General features: G+C 39.8%; 2 protein-coding genes across 3 annotated transcripts; both read left to right on the top strand.

Annotated features, from left to right (window-relative positions):
* Positions 1-1,135: 1,135 nt before the first annotated feature.
* Positions 1,136-11,979, top strand: camkva (CaM kinase-like vesicle-associated a). Its single transcript, XM_028405623.1, has 11 exons — positions 1,136-1,272; positions 8,084-8,222; positions 8,311-8,442; positions 9,750-9,824; positions 9,960-10,098; positions 10,255-10,375; positions 10,452-10,527; positions 10,746-10,876; positions 10,993-11,071; positions 11,159-11,246; positions 11,674-11,979. The coding sequence occupies exons 2-11, from the start codon at positions 8,128-8,130 to the stop codon at positions 11,977-11,979; spliced, it is 1,242 nt and encodes a 413-aa protein (XP_028261424.1). The 5' UTR covers positions 1,136-1,272; positions 8,084-8,127.
* Positions 11,980-13,396: 1,417 nt separating this feature from the next.
* Positions 13,397-24,041, top strand: rbm6 (RNA binding motif protein 6). 2 transcript variants are annotated; one of them, XM_028405620.1, is made up of 23 exons: positions 13,397-13,463; positions 14,120-14,181; positions 14,555-16,088; positions 16,188-16,277; positions 16,401-16,470; positions 17,321-17,394; positions 19,909-19,983; positions 20,078-20,360; positions 20,467-20,624; positions 20,715-20,815; positions 20,907-20,976; positions 21,048-21,117; positions 21,194-21,261; positions 21,342-21,462; positions 21,570-21,667; positions 21,803-22,135; positions 22,222-22,371; positions 22,495-22,560; positions 22,632-22,859; positions 23,044-23,118; positions 23,205-23,305; positions 23,386-23,434; positions 23,521-24,041. In XM_028405620.1, exons 1-23 carry the CDS (start codon positions 13,461-13,463, stop codon positions 23,611-23,613), a joined length of 3,972 nt encoding a protein of 1,323 aa, XP_028261421.1. In that variant the 5' UTR covers positions 13,397-13,460; the 3' UTR covers positions 23,614-24,041. The 2 variants fall into 2 exon arrangements, with proteins under 2 accessions (XP_028261421.1, XP_028261422.1); XM_028405621.1 differs by having other exon boundaries at positions 13,399-13,559.
* The last annotated feature ends 382 nt before the right edge of the window (positions 24,042-24,423 follow it).

The raw sequence follows: 24,423 nt of genomic DNA, 5'->3' as shown, positions 1-24,423 counted from the left end.
CAGGTCCTGCGTTTGGGCGCTTCCTCCTCACAAACCCTGACACAGACTGTAACTGTCCATAAAGTGGCCTATAGGTGTCTAAAGTTAGAGTCCATGAGAGAGACTCCAGTCAAAGCAGGTTAGAAACTTAAGAAAAAAAAATCTCAGAAACAATAGATCACAAAAAAGAGAAAATATTCTCTTATATATTATAGAGTTTAGTAAACACTCATATTGGCAGCATCACAGTTCATCTAAACTTTAGGTTAGTCCAAATACAGGCATGGGAGTGGAGCTGGAAGGAAGACAGGAAGCTCTGAGTTTGAGTCAGTACCTTTCTGTCACTCAAAGTGGGTGCACCCATAAATTTTAGGTCTTAATATAGTGAAGAAACGACTCAGTTATGTAAATATGGAACTTTATCGACGCAAACCAAACTTGCCTAAAAGTTGTTTGTTTCAACAAGAGAGTCTGTGTATGTTGACCCACTGTTGGAGCTAGTCCCCATTGACTGCTGGGGGAAATGCTGTTTTAGACTCCATTACTGAAGTAGACCTACTGAGCCATGTTTGCTATAAAAATTGAAAATTCTAGTGTTACTAGCAATTTGGCAAATATTTTTGAAAAGGCAAGCTGCAAGTCGTCATAAAGCCCACTCCATTTTAGATAAAGATATAATATGTCGGGGGTCTGTGGCATGTCTTGAAAGTGTGATGTTGTAGCCTGTGTGCTGGCTAACACTGCAGAGCTTCCATTATTCTGTGTGGAAGAGCAGCAGGTCGCAGCAACATGTGGCCAAGTAACATTACTCTCATAATTTATTTTAGGCTGTTAAATAAATTGCTAAAGCTTAAAGCTGTCTGCTTGTTAACCATCAAATTCAATATAAATCATCAAAAAAGATCATTCTGCGTATGATTTCAAATCTTTCTCCGCAAAGCAGAGAGAATGGCTCCTTTAAGTTAGTTAAGGAGTGTCAACATCACACCGTAAAAAAAAACAGATGACGATATCAAATCAATTGATGCAATGGGCGCGCACGGTCAAGCATAACAGTGAGTCGCACAAACACAGGCGCGCGCACACACTTTCTCCTCCTTCCTGCATCATAGTCTGCTGTTACCATCACACGTTCACGTAATACTCCCGTGAATAAGCTGACTTGTAGGAATTGCTTGAGGTCTGATAGCGCGCTGCCTGGAATCATCCAAAGAAAAGTGAAGAAACAAACACTCTAATACAAGAGGAGGGAAAGCTTGGATTACAGATTACCACCAGTTTACTTCATTGAAGGTAAGTGAGCACAATTTGGGGATTTGGTTTTAGAGGTATGAAGTGTATGTAAGTATGAGTGTTGTTTGTCTGGTCGCCCTCTGATGTTAAAACCGAGGGTTTGTTTTGAAAACTTTCGTGCCATTAAAACATCTTTTTGTCTGAACACGAGGCGCTCTCTCTGTGATGTTTCAGAAGGCTGCGGGATACTTTCCACGCGCTTTGCTCAGCTGCAACATGCTGATGCGCAAATGTACAATGTTTAAAGTGTCAATCTGCCTGAGCTGTGAGGCTGTCAGCGATCATCTGCTCATCGCAAACAGCTCGAATGAAGTTCATTCCCCAGAATGTAAAGCCCTGCACCTGTAGTTCATACGGACTTGTTTAAACTGCGGCTTTTGGTTTACATAAGGCATGTTCAGTCGGACTGCAGCAGCACACATTCTAACAGACTCACAGTCTCGCGGTGTCCCTGCCTCCCTGTCATTATTTGTCATCATTTCACACCCAACGAGCCTGTGATCGCGATCTCTGCTGCTTACTTCTGCGATGCATGAGCCACCACTTCATATACCCCAGAAGGAGGGCTTTTGACGCGTCACAACACTTGTCCAGAAGGAGGGCAAAGAGTGAAGTGACCGTCAACTATTACAGAAATATGTCAGATTTCATTGGGGGTGTGGGGTCACATCACTAACCTGTTTGTATAATGGTGCACAAAAGTTTGAAGACTTGGGAACAGATTTGGAGGCTTTTGTGTTGGAGCACAAGACTTCTTGAGGGTTTGCAGACAAATAATCTCACAATAATCTTAATTTAATCTGGAAAATGGTTTATATTCAAAGGGACTATTTGAATAGAGTCATGGCCATTTGGTTATGTAACAGGTCTACGCTGAACTGAAGGTGTCACGGTGTGTCCCTGTAGGCATTCAGCCCTCATAAGATGAAGCGGCTGCAGCACCCTGTTACGTCTTATCAGGTTAAAAGCAGCATTAATGTGTTGTGGCATTATGATTACTATTATTATTACCTCGGTTATTGACCTTCTGGGTTTTGGTTTGATTTGAATTCAACAAAAGTAAATTGAGTTTTAGTCACATATGCCAGTATAGTCTCAGGCAATGATGGGCAATGAGCACACACAGAGAGAACTGTTCTGCACAGAGAGTACCATGGGGCATACAGTATCACTTGGTAACCATGGCAACAAAACAACATCAGAAGAAACTGGTCAGATGAACCAGTGATGCTTGAGAGGCACGACATAAATGGTAGACTCAATGCATAGCCGAAGCAAGGAACAGGAACAGAAGACTGGTTTTTAGTGGTCCAATTTTTTTTTGTCCTCCTCCACTAAATACGTCTTTCTTTATTTCCGGTGTATAACACCCATGGAAATGAAACATATACATGTGTGTTGTGTTTCTATAATTAGCAAGAGGGATATTTAAATCATAAATGAGGCATTACAGTCCATCAAATTTGGCTCAAACATCATCAGTACCATCTGCCCCCTGTCACCAAGCAGTTCCCTTTGAAGAGGCTCAGCTGTAGCCAAATCCACCGCTCTGGCCTGCTGTCACTGTCTCACATGGCTTTGACCAAGAGTCCAATACCAAAATAGCATGATTCATAGCAACATGAAAATATTTATTTAGAAAAAAAAGTCATGTTTCTAAGATGTGTGTGGTTACACAAAACAAATCTACTCTTTATCCCAGATCCTCTTACAAAAAATGTAAATCAGGATGCACTGTGTGAACCCAAACTGCATTCAGAAGACACTCAGGAAATGTCAATTGTTACTTAATAAACATCCTCCTACACACAAACACAGACATGTACACTCAGACACACACACACACTTACAAAGGAGGCTAGTAGGGAAACAAGCATCTGAAGATAGTTTCCTGTTATTTATAATATCATTGCTGCCAGTGAAGCAAAACTTTACACACTCAGTGCTGAACTAAGAGTGTCTGTTACAGTTAAAGAAGAGAGTTAAAGATTATTGTAAATGATAACGGTGTGATAGCGGTGTTCCTGCAAATGCCGGAACACCGTGTGAAAAATGCATCATCCATCCCTCAGAATTAGAGCTGCAGTGGTGGGTGGCTGAGATATCACACCTATACACAGGTGAAAAGTCAGGTTAGTACGTAACACCCAGATGTTTGTAACATGACAGCCAAATGCCCCCAGTATTCCTACTTGCTCTTAAACAATAGGTCGCTCAAGCCAGCTTATTTTTTTTGCCCTTAAATTATATACTAATGGCCTCAGTACATGATAACAAAACAGGACAGGATTTTTTTTCTTATAACTCTGATAATAAAAAACGGTCAGTTTACAACAACAACAAAAATATAACTAGAAAAGCTATTGTCTTTATATGCTTAGAAATATTATATAATTCAGCAGGCAGAAATTTGTTTTTATATTTTGTAATGCTCACAAAAAAGCTCATAACTTGTGACATTCAATATGTTTGTTGTCTAAGCCAGACCAAACTTAAGTTTCATTTTATGCCATTAAATTAAACAATAGGTGAAGGATTGTTAACTCCTTTATATTAACAGCACATGGCATTTTATCATATATAATTATTATTTTAAAATAAGTAGATCCGATCCAAACTTACAAGAGAATTCCCCTTTTCTATATATTCATGTTAATGTTAAATTGGCTGGTTTCTGGATATCTGTTTATCAAGTGAAGCAGCTCCGTCTTTGTCATTGTCTCCCAAGGGTGTCCAAAGTTTCTTACTGCTGAGCTCTGCAACAGCCTTAATTTGAAACACCATTTACATTCCTGTTAATGAAGAGCTTTTCATTCAGATCTTTCAAAACGCAAAGATGAAAGACCTCTGACTCAGCAATAATCAAGTGCCTTCTATCTCTTGTGTTCTTCTTGGGAAGGAGACTGGCTTTTTATCTCAAACATCGCTTTGAAAGAGGGTAAAAAAAAAGTGTGCACAAAATCCTGCCTTACTTATTATGCTTTACTATTTAGATTTTGGCGCACTGTGATTAAATAGAGAAAAACAGGTGTTGGGATCTACGAGGTCTGATTTTACTAAATGGCCTACCTTGATTCATGACAGTGTTTGTTATTGTGAGGCAGCTATTGGTTGTGTGGTTATTCTGAGAAATCACTAAAAATGTACCACAGAGGTCTGGTCAGACATTATGCTTGTGGCTCAGTTTTTTGTTAAAGCTATTTCCAATGTAAGAATGAATATAATGAGGTCTGTTGATTGAAAGTATTTTATGGAGGGGGAAAATTAGTCTTTGTGTCCTGATGTGTGCATTATATATATGTCTGGACTGAGGCATGAATTATGAAAAGAAATTGCCCAAAAAGTATGAATCTCAAATGAGAGCCAGGAAACGGTAATGGTGAGTCTGGGTATTGTTCTTGCAGGGATTTATGCAGAAGATGTGAATTAGCCAGAGCATAATATCTCCCAAATACTCCAGACTAATGGTGAACTCACAGCCCTCGCCTTTAGGACAGAGAGGAAACATGCTGTTGTATCCTTCATCACTGTGAACAGACAGTGAACTGAGACATGGAAATATTTGGGCTCTGTCTCTGTTCGCTCACCTCGGGGAAGCTTTTTCTTTACTTGTGCATACTTCTAAAAAAAACACACACACACACAAACAAAAAAAAACAACCTAGAGCAAAAACCATTGTCTGGGATGGAGTTCAGTCATAAAAGTAATGGCTGAATAGAGGAGACTTGTTCCATTTGGCTACTCCAAGCTGACCCCCAACTGCACTTTGACATAATTAATATAAGTAGGTAGTAGGTGGATTCCTTTTTTTTTATTTATTTAGAAATCCTGGTAGTTTATGGATTTACATTCACACAGTTGTACTGCAGTGACTTCATAAGGAGGAGATGCAGCATTGTGTGTTGAATGTACATAGAAATTTTTTTTTATATATTTATACTTACATCAAAATGGAAGTTGGTGGAGGTATTCGGAGTAAATCATCTGACACTGAGTGGATCATGTTGGAGTGACTTTTATTTCTAAAATGATGCATAAAAAATAAGACATCAGAAGAGACCAATAAACCAGGTCAGAGTCATTCCTGTCGACCTTGCCTCCTCTATTTGCAGATTTTGTCTTTAGAAAACCTCTCTAATATAATAATAATGTGTTTTAATCAGCTAATTTCATCATATGTATATGAGGTTGCAGTATATCCATCCATCCATCAGCTGAACCTGTTTTGGGTTCAGCCTATCCCAGCTATCTATGGGCGAGAGGTGGGGTACACCCTGGACAGGTCTACAGTAGGCTATATATTATTATATATTATTATTATGTAGTACAATTAAACAAAACCAGAAAAACAGGGCTGTTGAGGAGAGACTAGTGTTCTGCTTCAATGTCCTGTTAACAGAACAAGCTGCATCAAAGTGAATCCAATATTTCAATATGTGCATCCAAACAGACACAATGCAGTGGATCAATATCGGTAAGGAGGCTCAAATGAGGAACATCAGTGAAAACAGACCTGCAATAATAGCCGAGCAGCAGTCAATATCATCTCCACAGCGAAGATCTATGGAGACTGGATCACAGAGTAATGAGTTCCCGTGTGGACAGCAGCACACTCACACACAGCCTGCTGTAGGTGCTCTGTCTCTTGATTCACAGTAAGCAGTAATAAAATACAAGGAGAACGTCCTCTTAAAATTCTTCACATTCCTTTTCTTTCATTGTAACCTCACACTGTGGATGTTGGAGCTGGAATAAATATCTGCTTCCGGTCTTGACTGAAGCTACAGACAACACCTCAGTCAGAATTTCTGTACTCCCACTCTTCTGCCATTTCCACAGTCAGACCTGCCAATTTTTCTTTTCCCATACAACAGTCTTATGTCACCAGCAATGTACCTGTGTAGTATTTTACTATGGATATCATGTAATTCAAAGCATGTATAGTTAAAAAAACAGAACTTGTTCTAATTACCACCAAAAGGTCACCTGCTAAATACTTTTATTCACTAACCACACAAAAAGTCATTTTATATTCAAAACAACACTGAGTGCTTGTTTTGAAAAACGTTCTAGCAAATCATCCAGTGTTAGATCACCCAATGTCCGTGATAGTTCTCCAGTTTGTCGTGATAAAAAAAGCAGCAGGGTTATGTAGCCAGGCTGTGAATCTGGCACTGAAATGTGTTAAAGGACTTCATGTGGGAGAATTTTCATTTACTGGGCTTGTTTACAGTTAGAAATGTTATTTATCCTGCAATTTAAAGGAGGAATTTGTCAGATGTGTTTCTTTGGTCTGACCTTAGAGGTTAACATTTGATAGCTTCATGTTATACAGCACCTCTGCTTTGGTGATGTGTGCATCCATTTTTCTGTTACAGGGAATATAATTAAAGGGCAGTCCAGGATATTATGATATTCATGTTGTATTTTTGACATTTATATGTTAATAGCCGAGGAGGAAGAACGCCGTGCCTACATTTAAGTGTTAGTTGAAACTGATTCATACAGCAGAATGGTAAATCAGAGCCACTGTTTATAAATGATAACACAATTTTGCAATAATGTGAATAATGTGACCTTATTTGTGTGGTTAAGCCAAAACTCGCCGATGACTTAAGTCATTTTATGTGCTATTACTGCACATTTTAGTGTCTCACATGCACATTTTATTCTATTCTATTTTTACTGACATGCTTTTACAACAGCAGAAGGGAATGTCACCAGAATGAGTGCCTGTGTTTGAAGACAAACCATGATTTTGGCCTTTTTTAAACATTCAACCTTAACCTGAAGTTTTTAGAAACAGTGAGTAAAAACAGCAGTGGTGTCAGGGGGACGTGAACCTTGGCTCTGTGAGTAAAAGCCAGTGATGAATTATGTCTCCACAAGCTAATACAATACATCACCAGTGCTGTCTTTTTGCCAGAAGTCACAGGTTCTTCATACACCATAGCTATGGTGTATTCAACCTGCTCTGATGGCACAGTTCAATTAAAATTCAGACAATATTATTGTCCAAATCATACACAAAACCTTGTATCATCGTGTAAAAAAAAAGTATTAAATTAATAGAAGTACATGTTATTTTATTTAGATTTAAACATTTTTGTTCACATTCTTTGACATTTCCTGGTATTTTGTTCAGTTCTTCTCCATTACTTGAAAATACAGATGTATCTGAGTGTAAATGATTAATGTGGATATCATTATAATACTACCTTATCTTTCACTGGCTTGCTATTAGAAATTAAAATCAAACTCCTTTCCACATGTTCCCCAGGAGCGGACATCTTATTAGTTTTTTTAAACGTTCAAAAATGTAAAAGAGTAGACAGAGGTCACAGCTACGGCAAAGGGTCAAGTCCACCTGAATAGTCTTTACTGTGGAAAGCAGACAAGTGAATGATGCTGCTGCTGCAGTACAGGGCTGACTCATTGCAGAGTGGAAACAAACAAGCCTGGCAGTCTCACAGAGTTCACTGAGGAAGAATATGTTATTGAATTTTTTGTGTGGCTCTTGTGGTAATTTGAAATTATTTCCTCCCAAAAGCTCTATTACACTTGACTATTCTCAGACGTATGATCAAAAAAGGCTTCAGAGAAAGAAATAATCGCCCAAACTGCTCCCCATAAATGCATGCATCGATTTACTGCATTCATTTTCGGTTCAGTGCATCAATAAGAAAAAAAGAACAGTCCCTTCCATGTCTGTTGTTTCATTTCTGCTTTTGCACTAAAATGATTTTATGACTTCAGTAATGAGACCAGAGCTGTACCGTCAAACTGAAGTGTACTCTGACTTTTTGACAGGTTGTGTTGTGGCAGGATATTCCCTGGCGAGGGCACGAGCTGCCATGCCATTTGGTTGTCTGACACTCGGGGAAAAGAAGGATTACAACAGTCCCTCAGAGGTGACCGACAAATATGACCTCGGACAGATCGTCAAATCGTGAGTACATCTATGTTGTGATAAATACTTTAAGGTGTGTGGACTTGAATATGAGGACTTTTTGTTTGTTTGTTCGGTTTCTTCACAGAGAGGAATTTTGTGAGATATTTCGGGCAAAGGATAGAAACACCCTGAAAATGTACACGTGTAAAAAGTTCCACAAAAAAGATGGAAGGAAAGTGAGGAAAGCTGCCAAGAATGAGATAATGATCCTAAAGATGTAAGTATAGTGTTCAGCTGCTCATTAGAATGTGAATTATGTCTGAGAAACTGTCCTGGCTCTCAGGCAAGGTGTGATCACAAATGAACAGTGAAGTACTGAGAAAGTTTGGCACCAGAGCATTTTGTAAGAATGATACACAGTAGTGAATCTAGGTTTTGGTGTTCATGTGCAGGTTTACCGTGTAGTTAATATGTGTTTGTGTGTACTGAGGTCATACAGTATGTGTTTGCTTCTCTTTACTCCATGTCCAGATGTTTCTGTGTTTATTCATTCAAAAGGTTGAAGCGATGCAACTGGACTTAGTTCTGCTGTTCCTCCAAGCAGCTTCATCAGTTCTAACTGTTTGGTGGGGGAACAGGATTATATGTGGGTGGAGCTTTTGAATGAAAATGATCTGGATGACTGAGAATCTCCATCACCGTGTTTCTGTGTTTAATTCTCTTTAAAGTACCAATAAGTAGAATAGAGCAGCTACTAACAAGTGAATACCACTTCCTGTCCCAGCATGCAGGAGACCTTAAAGTGGCCAACTCTTCAAAGTTGTATCACATCACATCCTTTAAGGCCGTCTATATCCTAAGATTCACGATGCACCAGGACTCTGTTCTCTACAATGAAAACTGTGCTCCACCTGGTGCATCCTCAATCTTCAGATACAGAGAGCCATGAAGGACACAGCTTCACAGGTTGCAGGCTGTGAAATTAGATTAGAAATTAGCTTATATTTGGTTTGTTCTTATGGGGTTACTGTAATAACATGACAAAAAATAGACCTGTATGTATGTACTATTTCATAGCTGAAGATAATTATACACAAATAAAAATATGATTAGAAGGTTGCTCATAGGTCCTGAATCCAACACACTGCTCCTTTAAGCATATAGAAAAGTAATACAAATATGAAAAGACCCATATTTAAACCTGGCTTAAAACAAATAATTGAAACTATGCCACTAGATCAGATAACATGATTGTTTATCACTATAAATGATCACTGTTTATTTTTAATCAGTCCCACGCACATTCAGATCTGAAGCTGAAAATAGTCCAAGGATGCTCTTATGTTGAGTAACATGTGCTAAGTGCCTTTGTTGTGTTTAAACAAATGCACTTAATTGTTCTTTTTACTGCCCCCCCCTTCCTGGTCTGTGGCATTTTCTTTGGATTTATTGACTATAACAATTATTTGTTAAACCATTAAGTGCATGACATATATTCTAACATCAATCAGCATGCGCAGCTTCAAATCTATTTTTTTTTCCTGATTTTTTAAGTTTATTACATATTTCTATTCCTTTTCAAAGGGTTAAACATCACAACATCCTTCAGCTCGTGGATGCTTTTGAGACGAAGAAAGAGTACTTCATTTTCCTGGAGCTGTGAGTGCTGCTGAGGCATTTCAAAGATAGATTTGGCACTGTTCTCTGCTTATTTTATTCAACATGTGAACAGCTTTTGATTTCTTGTTATCTACAAGTGAAACGTGTTTATTATGGATGTTCCCATCTCGTCAGTGCTACAGGCAGAGAGGTGTTTGACTGGATCTTAGATCAAGGCTACTACTCAGAGAGGGACACCAGCAATGTTATGAGGCAGGTGTTGGAAGCTGTAGCTTACCTGCACTCTCTGAAAATCGTCCACAGAAACCTAAAGGTACATTGCACTGCTGACACCTAGTGAAAAGCATCAGCATTTCACCAGAGGCCCAGTGAAATACTGCTGGGATGAAAATTCATAAATATGAAATACTGTCTTTAATTATGATGACCTGTCCCGGTTTAATAAACATCTGTTGGTTTTCTCATACAGCTGGAGAACTTGGTGTACTTTAATCGCTTGAAGCACTCCAAGATTGTTATCAGTGACTTCCAGCTGGCCAAACTGGAAAATGGACTCATTAAGGACCCATGTGGGACTCCTGAATATCTTGGTGAGTGCCAGTGAGACACCAGAAAAAAAGCTTCATCACATTATTAGAATGATTAAAAACTACTTTTTGCTCTTAGCTCCTGAGGTGGTTGGAAGGCAGAGATATGGAAGACCTGTGGACTGTTGGGCCATAGGTGTCATCATGTATATACTGTAAGTCCCCAGAAGTATATCTGCTGTGTGTGTGACAGGCAGGCTGACTTCAGTTAGCTTAGCATGCTGCGTGACATGGGCCTAACTTGTGAATGCCTTGCTTGCAGATTTTGTGTCATGCTGATATGGCTGTTAGCTGTGTATACATCTAATGTTAGCAAATGTCAGACACATATACAATCAGTCATTTCTTCTTTTTCTTCCTTTCAACCCAACAGTTTGTCGGGGAACCCTCCTTTCTATGACGATGCTGATGAGGACGATGATCGTGATAAGAATCTGTTCCTTAAGATTTTGTCAGGAGATTATGAATTTGATTCTCCATACTGGGATGATATTTCAGATTCTGGTAAGAGATAATGAATTCATTTAAATGTATGTCAGTGTGCCTCTAATAGACTCATCACAGACAATAATGTGTCTGATGTCTGAAGGAAGTTAATTGTGTTTATTTGTGTGTTACAGCCAAAAACTTAGTGGCATCTTTGATGGAAGTGGACCAGGATCAGCGCTTGACTGCACAGGAAGCTATAGCCCATGAATGGTAAAGACTTGTGATTGTAAGTCTTGTTATTAGGTACTGCCAATAATAATAATATGATGATAATAGTTCATTCGCTCCTTCACTCAGGATTTCTGGAAATGCTGCCTCAGACAAAAACATCAAGGACGGCGTCTGTGCACAAATTGAAAAGAACTTTGCCAAAGCCAAGTGGAAGGTAGAGCTTCTCACAGAATTGCTGTTTTTTACACAATAATTTCAATAACTACATATGTTATGCTCATTATAACCAGATTCTCATGACTATTTTCTTTATGTTAATGTCTCTATGTGATTGAAATTCTTCAGATTTAATGCAGATGTTAATTTGGACTCAAGGTCCAAGGTCACTGTAAACTTAGACACAATTTTCATGGCCAGAATTCTTACACTAATGATTAGTGATGATGTTTTGTTTCTAAAAGGTCAAAGGTCAACTAAACTGTGACACCATGAGGAAAATTGTTCCATTAGGTTCCTACAGCTTCTCACAATTTCTGTTTCTATAGCTTTAGAATGGCTCCTGTTTGACCTCAAAGTAAGTTAGGTAAAGTTTTACTGTATGTTGTTACTCAGTATGAACAGTTTGTGTTTCTTACACACAGAAAGCTGTCAGAGTGACCACCCTCATGAAGAGACTGCGAGCGTCTGAGCCAGGTGATTCTGGGGCCTCCGGTCCTGCTGCAGGAGCTGCAGGTGATTCCAACACACCCGGTGTTGCTGCCGCACCTCCAGCAGGTGGCAGCGGCGGCGGTGGTGGCTTGGCTGCCATCATAAAAGCTGGTCTCAGTGAAAAGGCTGCCGACACACAGACACTCCCCCTGCCCAGTGCAGCCAGCCAGGAAGAGCAGCAACAGGCACGATGCAATGGCGACATTCCTCAAATGCTGCCCCAAAGAAAAGGAGACTAGGGATCCATCAAATCCATGAAGAGGACCCTTGCCAGGAAACAAGCACACGTGCAGTACAGCCAGTGAATTTGGCATCATGATACCGTGTCTGTGCTGTCTGACTCTCCCCCATGTTTTCAAAGTTATTCCACACACAATTTCATCTTTTTGCCTTCTGTACTGATTGGTCTATTGAATAGTGTTCTCCACTCTCCTCTGTTCTTGTTATTTTATGTACAAGTCCCTTTAAAGCTTGTTGAAAAGTAGCTTTTCCGTTGTTTTCCTTTTCCCTAAAATCTGTAGAAATAACTTTAGAAGTGTATTTTAGTGAAATCCACTCATCTATTCATCAGCTCACTGTACATAGGTGTGTTTGTCTATTTCAACACATTGCTACTTTTTAGCTTCAGAACTTAAAATCCTGAGTTTATGACTTAAAATTATGAGTTGAAAAACATGGTAATTCGATAAAATGTATTTTAAAATACATAATTACAGAAACACTTTACAATATATTTCAGTTGATTTATACAATGTGACAAACATGTACATTCTTTATCTTTATTACAATCTTGAATATAAAACTAAATAGAGATTAAAATTGAATATTTTTCATGTGTTTAGGATTTCAGATTTATACAACATGTGACACTTTGACCGTCCATATAATGTTTTATTAACAGATGCAGTGAATTCAAATAAATATTTACTGGTTAAGTTCTGCACAACATTAGACAACTTAGAATTTTAAGGCAGAAAAGAAAGCATATTTTTAAGTTAAAGTGCCTTAATATTTGTTGCAACCATGTACTAAAATGTTTCAAGAGAAACAAATTTATAATAATTGCTCTCTGATTTTGTTGAAATGTTTTAGCCGTTTGATTTGCTCTTCCGTTTAGAGTCCTAAGCTGCTGTATTGATAATTGTGTTTTGTCCTTTTTCACACTTCATTTAAAATTTAGAAAACTAGATTTTAGAACATACTGTGTGGAGTGACGTTTTAGATGTTGTTGTGTTGTAACTTGTAATTAGTAAAACCAGAGTTTATAGCTAAGTCCATACACTGTACAACTATATGTAATTGCATTGTACGTGTATACATGTGTATTTTTTGTATTTACATGTGTTTAGCAACAATTAGCTGAGCTAACAGGTTGCTACAATGCTTGTGAATGAATAAAATGAGCAATATTGCTGAAGGTGTCCGTTTTTTTGGGCAATCATGATGAGACTGCGCATAATTATATTACATTAATTTCTCTATTTGAAAAAAATAAAATAAATGTAAATAATATGTGCATCTGTTAGTATCGCATAATAGCGTGTTATTTGTGTCTATGTCTACACATGCATAACCCAGAGAAGGACAGGGACCGTGCGTAATAACCGCTGGGTGGCAGTAACTTGCCATGTCAACATAAAACACAACGAAGAAGAAGAAGGCGCATTACCGCCACTGCAGCAACAGAAGAAGAAGAACCGTTTCCTTTCATATACGGTGTATGGTTCGTTTCCATTTTTTTATTAGTTCGTTCAATATTGTCGTCCGCATTGACATTGCTTTGGTGCTATATTTACACAGAGGTTGAACAACTGCCAAGGTGAGTTCCTAATCAAAAACATAAACGTTTAACGTTGAGGTCTAGTGTCAGTGGACATTGCTGCGTAGTAGCAAGCTAATGCTAAAAAACCGTCTCCGTTACCGTGCGATTTGTGTCTTGCTGTCGTTGGCCTCGCCACTGGAGTCCCAAATTAAAACACGTTAACTTTAACGTTTAATTCGACAGTTTCCTTTAACTCACTTGCTGTACAGTCGAATTTAACTCTGACGTTTATGCTGTTGCGTACATTGGAAAGGCCTAGCGATGGCTATATATAGCCGGCCGTCACTCTTCACTGTGCCACCATTAGCAATCACACCACCCAGTGTTAGTTGGCCCTCATTTTTACGTATGCAGGCATCTTTTGACAATCATCAGCAGAAATATAACACACCTCACAATACATACATACATACATACATACATACACACGATTACATTTTCTGACCAGTTTATCATTGTGCTGTCGAAGTTCATGCCTTATCAGGGATATCATTGTGGATGTGCATGCTAAGTGGTATGTTAAGCATTCGTTTACCATTGATTTTCGCTCCAAATAGGATACCAATACAAGCATGTGGGATGGACCAAGGCAAGGACCACGGGGAGGACCACCCTTCCGGTAAACAAGCATCATTCAGCCACCGATTTATCACATGCTTCAGCCTATTTCTGTGTCAGAAATAGAATTTTCCTTTGCCTATAATGCTTTTTGTTGGGGTAGCCACTGTTAATCTATAGTAGTACCAAATAATTTTATGTAAAGTTTTAATGTAATGTTTAAGTATATTGTCTTAAGGACATTTTTAAAGAATCTACTGTTACCTACTTTAGCAGTAACCTTTCTTACTTTTCTGACCATAGTATTTGCTTTTAGCATAGTGACTTCCATTAAAATTGATTGAAAGTTTTGCCTTCTGCGTTCTTGTTGATTATACACTATATGTTCGTGCATCTTAAACAATTTGTAGACAATTTGTTAATCTGTGTTCCAGTGGTGATCACCGCGGAGAAATGTTTGGTGGCCGAGATCATCCCATGCCTGATTACAGAGGGAGAGATGGGATGAACATGGGTCCCATGGGGCATATGGGCCCAAGACCTCTAGATCTACCACCTATGGACATGCGGATGATGGATGGGCCACCCATGAGGGGGCGGGATATGGACCCACGTGACATGCGAGGAAGAGAGCCCAACAGAGAGTTCTTCAGACCTGGGGATGAGCCAGACTTCAATCTAAGAAGGCACTATGAAAATAATATTAGAGAGAAACTGATGAATTCTTCTGGTTTTCCGGGGCCTGGCAGGAACTCTGCAGACATGGGAGGGAGAGGAATGCCACCACAGGAACCAAACAGCAGATTTATGGACAATAGAGACAGAGAGTCATTTCGTTATGACATGCCACGTTTCAGTAATCCTAATCTTGATGGAAGAAGAGGCTTTCCAATGGAGCGAAATGATGCATTTAGGGACATGCATGACAGGCCTGCTATGGGCATAAATGATTCTAATCGTTATGAGATGGACTTGCCTCCACGGTTCAACAATCCCAATTTTGACAGAAGAGGAGGGCCACCTCTCAATCCGAGAGGTGGATTTAATTCTGATATGGATTTCAGAAATCGTCCTGGACCATCAGTGGAATTTAGGGGAAGAGATCGATCTCCTGTAAGATTTGGAAACAATGATGGCCCTCCAGTCGACAGAGCACGACCAGACAGGCCTTCAGATGTTCCTCAAAGGCCAGAGTTTATGGGTGGAGGAGAGAATGTCGCTAAGAGAGAGTACCCAGATTCTTGTGACAGTCCCCTTACGGATTATCGAAGTGGTGAAGAGATGACTCTTGCAGAAGAGTGGAAAAACCGGCAAAAAGACAAGAATCCATTTGGTAACATGGGTAAAGGAATGGGTGGTGTACGAGAACCCAATTTTCCTGTAGGTTTTGGCAGAGATGTGAATATTAGGGATCTACCACAATTTCAAGAGAGAGATAAGTCTTCTGTTGAATTCCCAGGGAAAGATGTCAGCTTTCCCCAAGGTAACCGGTTTCCTGCAGCAGGTCTGCCATCTGCAGGAGGCAAAGGTCCACAAGACCATCCACTTCCCGAAATAAGTCCCCTTACTGGGCCTGTGGATAGAGAAAATGAGGGTAAACATTGGCTTGGAGAAAGGGGTCCAAAGCATTTTCAGAATAAATCAAATCGTGACGAAAGGCCTCCTTACCACCAAGCGAAAAATCAGCTGCCATGTGATATTCAGGAGCCAAATGATTGCTTTAAAGGGATAAAGGACATCCCACAAAATGAAGGACCTGCCAGGGATAAGCTGGGTTCAGACAGTGACTTCCAAGGCAGCAGCACTGTACAGGCAAGAGACCAGGACTACAGGGACATCGATTACAGGACAGGTTCTGGGAGGGTGTTTGATTACAAACACGAAGACCTTCCAGCTGCAGAGAAACTTCTCAAAGAGTCAAAACCAATCACAACTTCAACTTCAAAATTTAGTGAGTCTGGGTCCCAGGTATGTATATGATTTTTTTTTTTGCTAGTATTTGTTTTTGAAAATTATATCTGCATGTGTTAAGTCATATTTTAATGTTTCATAATGCATCTCTGAAAGGACCAAGATTACAGGAATGCTTCAGTGGAAGACAAAGTTTCCAATATTCTCTCCATAAGTGGAATTCCAAAGACTGCATCAGTGGATCAGGTAATGAAACGCATAAGAACCTAGTCATTAATAGTTGTGTGTGCCATACTGCTGGTAGTAGTTGACATTACCTCCCAATGAGTGAGACATCAAAGTGAGTTAGTTGGCTATTCTTGTTTGCAGATTCTCGGTGCCTTTGCAGTCCGTGATGGTGTGCCAGTGCAGGGGATGAAAATCAAAAATGTTGTGCCAGGTAAGAACAAAAGTTTCTTTGTGCGACTGTTTGGGGCAGTTTATCGCTGACGTGTCCCTCGACATTTCGCTTTTTACGACATTCAAACCTCCGCATTCGTGTTTTTCTTTACGTTCTTGGTTGCTTTTGTTGTTGGTGGTCTGTGTGGTCTTGCTCAGTTTAGAAGGAATGGGGGGTTTCTGTTCCACCATCATTTTTCATGTCCAAGGATGTGGGGTTATTGAGCAAGTAAGAGGATTTACCTAGGATTCAAGATAAGCAACTCGTGGAGATTGTTATTCAGTGGCAGTCACAAAAGATCTGTGACAAGTGACTCACTGAATGTGTCCTTCAGGGGCACTTTTTCTAAGTACTCTGATTGAAAAGGTCAGCAAATCTGAAATAGAAACTGCCTTGATAGTGCCTTGTTCATCCTGCTGATCTAAACGTCTGCTTTAGAGTGAAAGTTTTTCTTATTGGATCACTGTACATATGGTGCCTATGTGATGCCAAGCCTTTTTGTGAAGATTATCTCTTACAAGCCTTTATTTTTGCATAAAAACATTCAAACATCACAGAAACAGGTGTCTTTTTCAATTTGACATAAACATGAATTGTCCATGGTGCACGTTCACTGCCAGAGGTCCTGAATGTGTGTCTTTTAAGGCTTGGCTTAAAAAAGCCTTTCATGGAAAAGTCTTAAAATAAACATGTTTGTTTTCCTGAAAAGGTATGTAAAAGGTGTAAAAACTTCGCTCGCACTGCTCTCGATGTATTTACGAATGCTTTTATTTTTTATGTTTCTCTGGGAGACTGTCATTACTGGCATTGACTAACAAAAACCCATCTGTATTTCAAATGCTGTCCCCAGGTTACAGCTACGATACGGCCTATGTGGAGTTTTTAAACCTCGAGGATGCAGTCCACTTCATGGAGTCCAACAAGGTGGCCCATCCTCGTCACTCTACGAAGGCCATCTCTCCCATCAGGATTTCGAGGGGTTGAGAGGGCATTTTAGCAGATGGGGAGGGAGAGGTCCTGGGAAGGGGTTGCTCTTATTTTTAATGACCTATTCTTGGTTGAGGATAAATGTAAGATCTTATCATTTTAGATGCAACTGTTTTAGCTGAACAGTCTATTCTAATATTTAGAAGTAGAAACGTCCATGACTGAGCCTCAGGTTTCCTATGGAGTCCTATGAGATGTAGAAAAAATGTTTTTGTGCATGATTAGACAATAGGTTTCATTTTTTTAAACAGTTACGATTACGCCGCTTAACTGGCCAGAAAACAGATTTAAGGGGTAATCTGTCCTTATCACTCCTAACAGTGGGGTATGCCTTTTGTCGAAGAAGTAATAACCACAGTGACAATCATATACTCAGCCATCCTGTATTTGATTTTTGATTACCACTCAAGGCATTTTTACATCTTTGTCTTTATAAAATAGGGCTTTGCTAATGCTTTGCACAACTTCAAGGAAGCAACTACAAATCTGTGTACTTGACTCAATTATGTTTTAGCCAGAGGCTGATTCACAGGAAGCTCATTTCACATACCAGGAGCAAGTGGAATGGAGACAGATTTCCAGTTTGAAGGATGCTGGATTATTTTATTTTGGTCACTGTCAGTTTGGTTGTGACGGTTGCGGTGTAAACTATAGATGTTATGTATGATCCAAAGAACCACTACAAGACCTTGCATGATGTTATGTTGCAGCAAATGTTGGGGCAGGTGTACCATTTTGCAGTCCACTGTCCATAGTTTTTGTTCTATTTTCTTTTTGCTGGAGGCCTTTCTGGTGACACTCCGGCTGTGTCACCTCGTTGGCCTCAATTCTGTTTTGTTTTGTGTTTTGCAAATGACCATTTTTAACTTTTAAGTCCGATAAATCATTGTGATAATCGCAGGGTTTCCGTAATTTACTTGACCTGTATTGCATCTGAGAGTTTGTAGCTCGGCTAGCAGCTTGGTGCTATGGTGGGTTGTCTGATCACTTTGGTACAGACAGAAAAATCACATAATTGCCATAAGCGTTGGTACAATATTTCATGGTCCCTAGTGGATATAGTCTTCTAATTTGGTTGGATCTCCTGGTTTTTCCTTTTGAGGCTATGCAACTGGGCAACTTTGTTTTATGTTCTGTTCATTTGTCTGGGCAACGCAATAGTTCAGGAACTGGACAGGATCTGGTGGGAAAATGTTTGCTTGGCCACAAATCCACCCTCTTCACTTCTTGCTGGAGGCAAACAAAGACTGGGAGCTTCCTATTCGTCTCATAGTCCACCTTATGCCCATTGGTTTTGCTAATATTGATGCATAGGTACTAGTCCTTGTGCAGTATTTTATAACCTCTCCAGTCCTCTTTGAAAGTATTTGTTGGTTAGACATGGAAGTGAAACTGCAGCAAGGCGGTGGTCTTTGTAGTTCTTGTGCCACCATGAGGTGAAGTGTGGTGCAGCTCTTCATCACTGATAATTTTTATGCCTTACTTTTCACTTTTTGTTTATTTTCTTCTGTGACTTTTCTCAGAGTGCATACTCTGCAGTGTTTTCTTGAATCAGCAAAATGCAGGCATGGGAATTTTGGGATCAAAGTTTTAAGTTACTGAACACAGTCTTCAGCAGTGGCCAGTATTGTTGTGCTTTTATCTCAAAAATGTTCACCTTTCTCACTGTAGATGGGATACGTGGGTTTTACTTTATTTTTCCTGTAACTTGTATTTGTATGGGTAGCCAGTATGGATATAGATAATTCAGGTAATTTTGCTGTCAAATGTAGGCTGTCACTACAGCTAAGAAATGCCTTTATAGTCCCATCATGAGCCCACATTTATAATTAAAATTACATTTTGTGCAAAAGAGAGATTCTGAGCCTGGTGGGGCATCAGATTTTTGGAAATTCTAGGACACAGTCCAGGGAAATGGCATATTTGCTATGCAGTGTTGGGTTTTTGTTTGAGAGGGTTGTCCTCATTTGGCACTGAAGTTATATTTTGTTTTAAACCTTATACAGCAGACATGGTCTTCGTAGTACAAGACTGATACATTTGTGAGAGTTCATCGCCTGATAAAAGAAAATGAATCGGCACCCATGGAAATGGGTCAAGGATTTGCTGCTTTGTCTTGTGTTGGAGAAATTCTGATCTTTTGGTTTTGTTGAAGAGGAGAAGTAGGATATCTCTTTGGCTTTAGAGAACTCAGTGTTTCCGAATTGTGATATTGATGCAATAATTGTCATATTAATAATAAAAATAAAGTCAGCCCTAATTTGTAGTCATGTAGCATGGTCATGGACCTGGACCTGGGCTTTGGGCACCACAATAGTGCTGGCCATTGTATCCTCAGCATTAAAGAGGAAGGCTAAACCTGCCACAGTGCATGTTGGGTATAATTCTAATTCTTTAAGCTATGAGTCACTTTTATTTAATATTGACTGGTCTTTTGTGTTCTTCTTGCAGGGATACCTAAAGATTGGCACTAGAGCAGTTTCCATTAAATATATCCAGCCAGATGAATGTGACAGACGTGTTCATGTAAGTGACAGAAGATTTTCTTTTTTCAAGCCACATTTACTGTCTGTACAAAACTTTCGAAAATAACATATTATTACCTGTCTTTTTGAATCAGGAATCAGATCACAAAGTCCCACAACTCCAGGAGCCCCAGTTACCCCGATCAGATGAATCTTTAGATGAGTCGAAGAATGGGTCCAAACCAAAAAGTCCCGTGGAGCCATTGTCTCGTGGCCAGTGGCAGCGTAGCTCTGACCTCACTCCAGAGGCATGGCAGCAACAGGTGGATCAACAGCTTGCACAGCAGGAAGCAGAGCAACAGGCCGAGTCCTGGAGTAACCACAACCTTCCTCATAACAATTCACACCAATCTGAGTCCGTATTCAGAGACAGCAAAAGTATGTTGACCTATGTTCTTTAATGTTTCCTCTTATTGCTTAGATTTATTGTTATTTGCTATTGTAGTTTGTCAGGTAAACATTACATTTCTTTGTCACTTTACAGCCATGATTATAAAGAATGTGAAGACCACTACCACAGTGGAGACTATCCTGAAGGCATTGGATCCCTTTGCATATCTGGATGAGAGAAATGTTCGCCTTGTGAAGGGAAGGCCACCTGGAACAAAGTGCTTCTGCTTTGTTGACATGGACTCCCATGAGGTACCTACAATGATCTGCGAACTTGGTTTGCTGTTGAAATTTTCATGTTGAGCCTGGGATTACTTTTGATACTGATGTCTTCTGTTGTAGCAAGTGACACGTCTGGTTGAGCTCCTTACTAAACCCAGGCCCCTGTATGTTGATGGAGTCCGAGTTTATGCTGAGGTTGCCAAGCCCCTGAAGAACCAGAAGTAATTCACCATGTTTCCATTCTTTCCTTATTAACCATATCCCTGGAAGAAGTCTCATCTAATCTGCTCTTTTTGCTTCTGTCTCTTTCAGTTTTAGAAGAGATGCTGATAAATCAAACGCTCCGAACCTCGGGTATCCACCTGATGTCAGCATGATGCCAGTAAGTTGAGGTGTTTTATTTATAATAAATGGTCAAATGTCTGAGCTAACATTTGTTTTATGTTGTTTTAGCCACAGCAGCAGTTCCCCCACCCTCCACCGTTCTTGCCACCTCTGCAGCCACCTCCTATTGGAATGCATGGTGACTATTCCTCAGATGTTCTATATTTCCCTTTCCCACTCTTTTATTACAGAACTTTAACTTTTCTCATTATCAGTGTCACCAGGTGAATTGATGCCTGGCTGCCCTAACCCTGCTCTGTCTGCAGACCCCAACATTAGTCAGGTACATTGCAAACCATAAGGTAAAAATGTATCTCTCATCCTAAATTTTAAGTTAACTGTACTTCTTTGAACACTTCACAGGGAATTGGCTATGTTGACCCCCCTGCTGTTGATCCCATGTACCAGGCAGGAGGACCTCATGTGCCCACAGAAACAGCTGGGATGGCAGCTACCACAGAGGGATCACAGGCCTTTCTTTACGGTAAGGATCAACTGAAGTTGAAATTAAACAACAGTAGCTACTTCACTGTTTTTTTTTTTTGTTTTTTTTAGAATGCTCTAAATATTTCCAATTTGTCATATTTCCAGGGCCTGAAAATCCAGACGTGACCAACTACCTGTACGATGCAACTTCAGGCTTCTACTATGATCCAGAGACAACACTGTACTATGATCCTAACTCTAGGGTGAGAATAGACCCATACATGGGCATAGCTGGCCAGATATTTTATATGTTGCAGTCCGCAGCTCTCATTTAATTTACCAGTGATTGTAGTTCATCTGTAATATTCATTAAGCTCTCATTTCACCTTGGTGTTTAGTATTTCTACAACGCTCAAACCCAAGACTACTTGTACTGGGATGCTGTGTCAAAGACCTACATCCCAGTTCCAGGAGGAAATTCTGCAGATACCCAACCAATGGCCATGACTGCTGAAGACCAGGCCATTCTTTCCAACCCAGCAGCAGATGCTCCTCTAGAAATGAGGAAACCATCAGGCCCACCCCAATCTTCAACAGCTGCAGCAGCTGGCTCCACTCTGGAGGCAGTCTCGACTTCTGCTCCTGACAAAAAGGAAGACGACGATTCTACAAAGAAGGATAAAGAGAAAGAAAGTAAAGATGAGAAGCCAAGAAGTCTTGCTGCTGTCAAGGTAGCACAATATGTACTCCCTCACAATATGTGTGGTATATACTGTATATTGAGAAGGCAAGAAGTTTAGAAATTTGTTATTTGCAGATCATGAAAGATATGGAGCGTTGGGCAAAGATCCAGAATCGACAAAAGGAAAGCGTCCGTGCTCCATCTCCGGTGCTAAAGTCTGGAATGGACGATGAAAGGAGGCAGTCAAAGTCAGCTGATGCTGGCTTTGCTGTGTTTGAAAGGAAGGTTAGGACTACCCTCCCACATTCATTCTTCTGTTTGTAATATCTTACTACTTCTGTAGGTATAGCGCATGCATATTTCTGTAATTTTGCAAACATTTTCAGTCTTGTTTTGTGTTGTCAACAGATCACAGTTGGAGATGATCTTTTTAAGAAACCTCTCGCTCCTCTTAAGAAGGATGAAAAGTCAAAGGTAATATATATTCAGTGAGTTTTTTTTATTTTGTATAGCTTAATTTAACATTTGTCTGCCTCGTTTGTCAGCGTCCAATGGGATCCTTAGGTCTTTTGGCATCAGACTATGCAGCTGGAAGTGACGAGGAGGTGGAAGAAGATAAGGACGAAGCAGCTAGAAACAGTCTGAGCCGCCAGTCAGACGACAGGGATGACAAACTGACCGACTGGAAGAAGATGGCCTGTCTTCTCTGTAGGAGACAGTTTCCCAACAAGGATGCTCTGATTCGCCACCAACAGCTTTCTGACCTGCACAAGGTACTACCTTTAAATCTATCTACAGGGCTTTTTCCTTAGTTTGGATACTAAGGGCAGTTTTATAGCCAGAGATAACAAAAAGCCTGAAAGCACTACTTCAAGCCTGCCCTGAATTCCTGCCGTGGAGCAGTTAATAGTGATACTACAAACTTTGCATCTGATACTTTGATCATTATCTCAACAGCAAAATATGGAGATCCACCTCAAGATAAAGAGGTCAAAGAAGGAGCTAGAGGCTTTAGAAAACCAGGAGAAAGAGGTAAATGGGCATTATTGTAATGTATATGCTGAAAAGAGTAATGTGTTGTCAGTTGATTTACTGAAGATAAAATGCCTCCTCCACAGCTGAATGCCAGAGAGACACCCAAATCACCAGAACAGAAAAGAAGAAAACATCATCACCAACAGCCACAACATCATCATAATTCTTGGGCTGGAAGCTCCGGGTAAGTTTTAACGTAAGTTAAACATTAGTAGTAGTAGTTTCACTTTGTATTTTGCCTAACAGTTTACTCTCCATGCTTAGGGCCGCCAAAGCAAGTGAAAGGCCAGGTTTAGGTGCTGAACCTGTTCCAGTAAGTGGGATGTTTCATAACAATGTTATATGTGGCGCTTCCTCTTTATCTGCAAAACTCTTCATTGCATTTTATTTTTTTAACAGAGGAAGAAAAAAGAGCCAGTTGTTTGGGATCACGCCACCTACAAACAAGCAGTACGCAAGGCTATGTTTGCACGGTTCAAGGAACTTGAGTGATCTCATCTGAGCACATCCTGTCTTTGATATGTGAAATGTAAATGACATGTTGCCCACCCTGTCATGAGAAATCCTCAGTGACTCTTCTCTCTGCCCTCTCTCTGTAGCATTATTAAACAGTAATGCTACATTTTTTACACTGACTTGAAGTTTCTCATGATGTGGCCCAAAACACGACAAGGCTACAGTGGAGTTCAAACGAGTCAGAAATTATGTGATGTCCTCAACGATGGATTTGTATAGAAAGTCATGCTGTTGCTTTCAATATTTTTGCCCATGATTTTTGTGTGTGGCCTGTATAAATGTATTTCTTTTTTATGATTCGGTCACTCCACAATTACATTTTGTTTTAAAAGCAATTTTTTCATTTTCATGGGTAGAAATTGTTGTTGTATTCACTTTTTAAGTAAAAAAAAATATATGAATTATTTCTGTTTCTGTGTTTTGTGGATTTTTTTGGGTAGTTGCTGCATGTAGTGCATACAGCTCCTAAACACTAGAGGGCAGCTTGATGCTATCTTTTGATTTGATGTTCTACTTCTCATCAGAGTTTATTTGATGCATCTTAGGTAAAATAAACACTATCAAGCTGTGCTGGATGTATATTAGCAATTAGGATATGGCCCCCTGGATGGCAGTTAAAAACTGCTCTTGCCAAACTGATTTGTTCATTTTCTGTTTTTATGTTCCCCAGTTGTGCGCTGAAGGATTTAGAACACTAAAGTCATCCATGCTGACCTTTACTGAAGGAATTAGCCCTCATCCTCCCAAAGGCTATGGTTCACTAAATGTAGAGGAATGCATTGTGTG

The sequence above is a fragment of the Parambassis ranga genome, chromosome 5 (genome assembly GCF_900634625.1).
Source record: "Parambassis ranga chromosome 5, fParRan2.1, whole genome shotgun sequence".
NCBI classification, from domain to species: Eukaryota; Metazoa; Chordata; class Actinopteri; family Ambassidae; genus Parambassis; species Parambassis ranga.
Note: the sequence above shows the minus strand (reverse complement) of the source record. Positions and strands in the feature narration are given on the sequence as shown.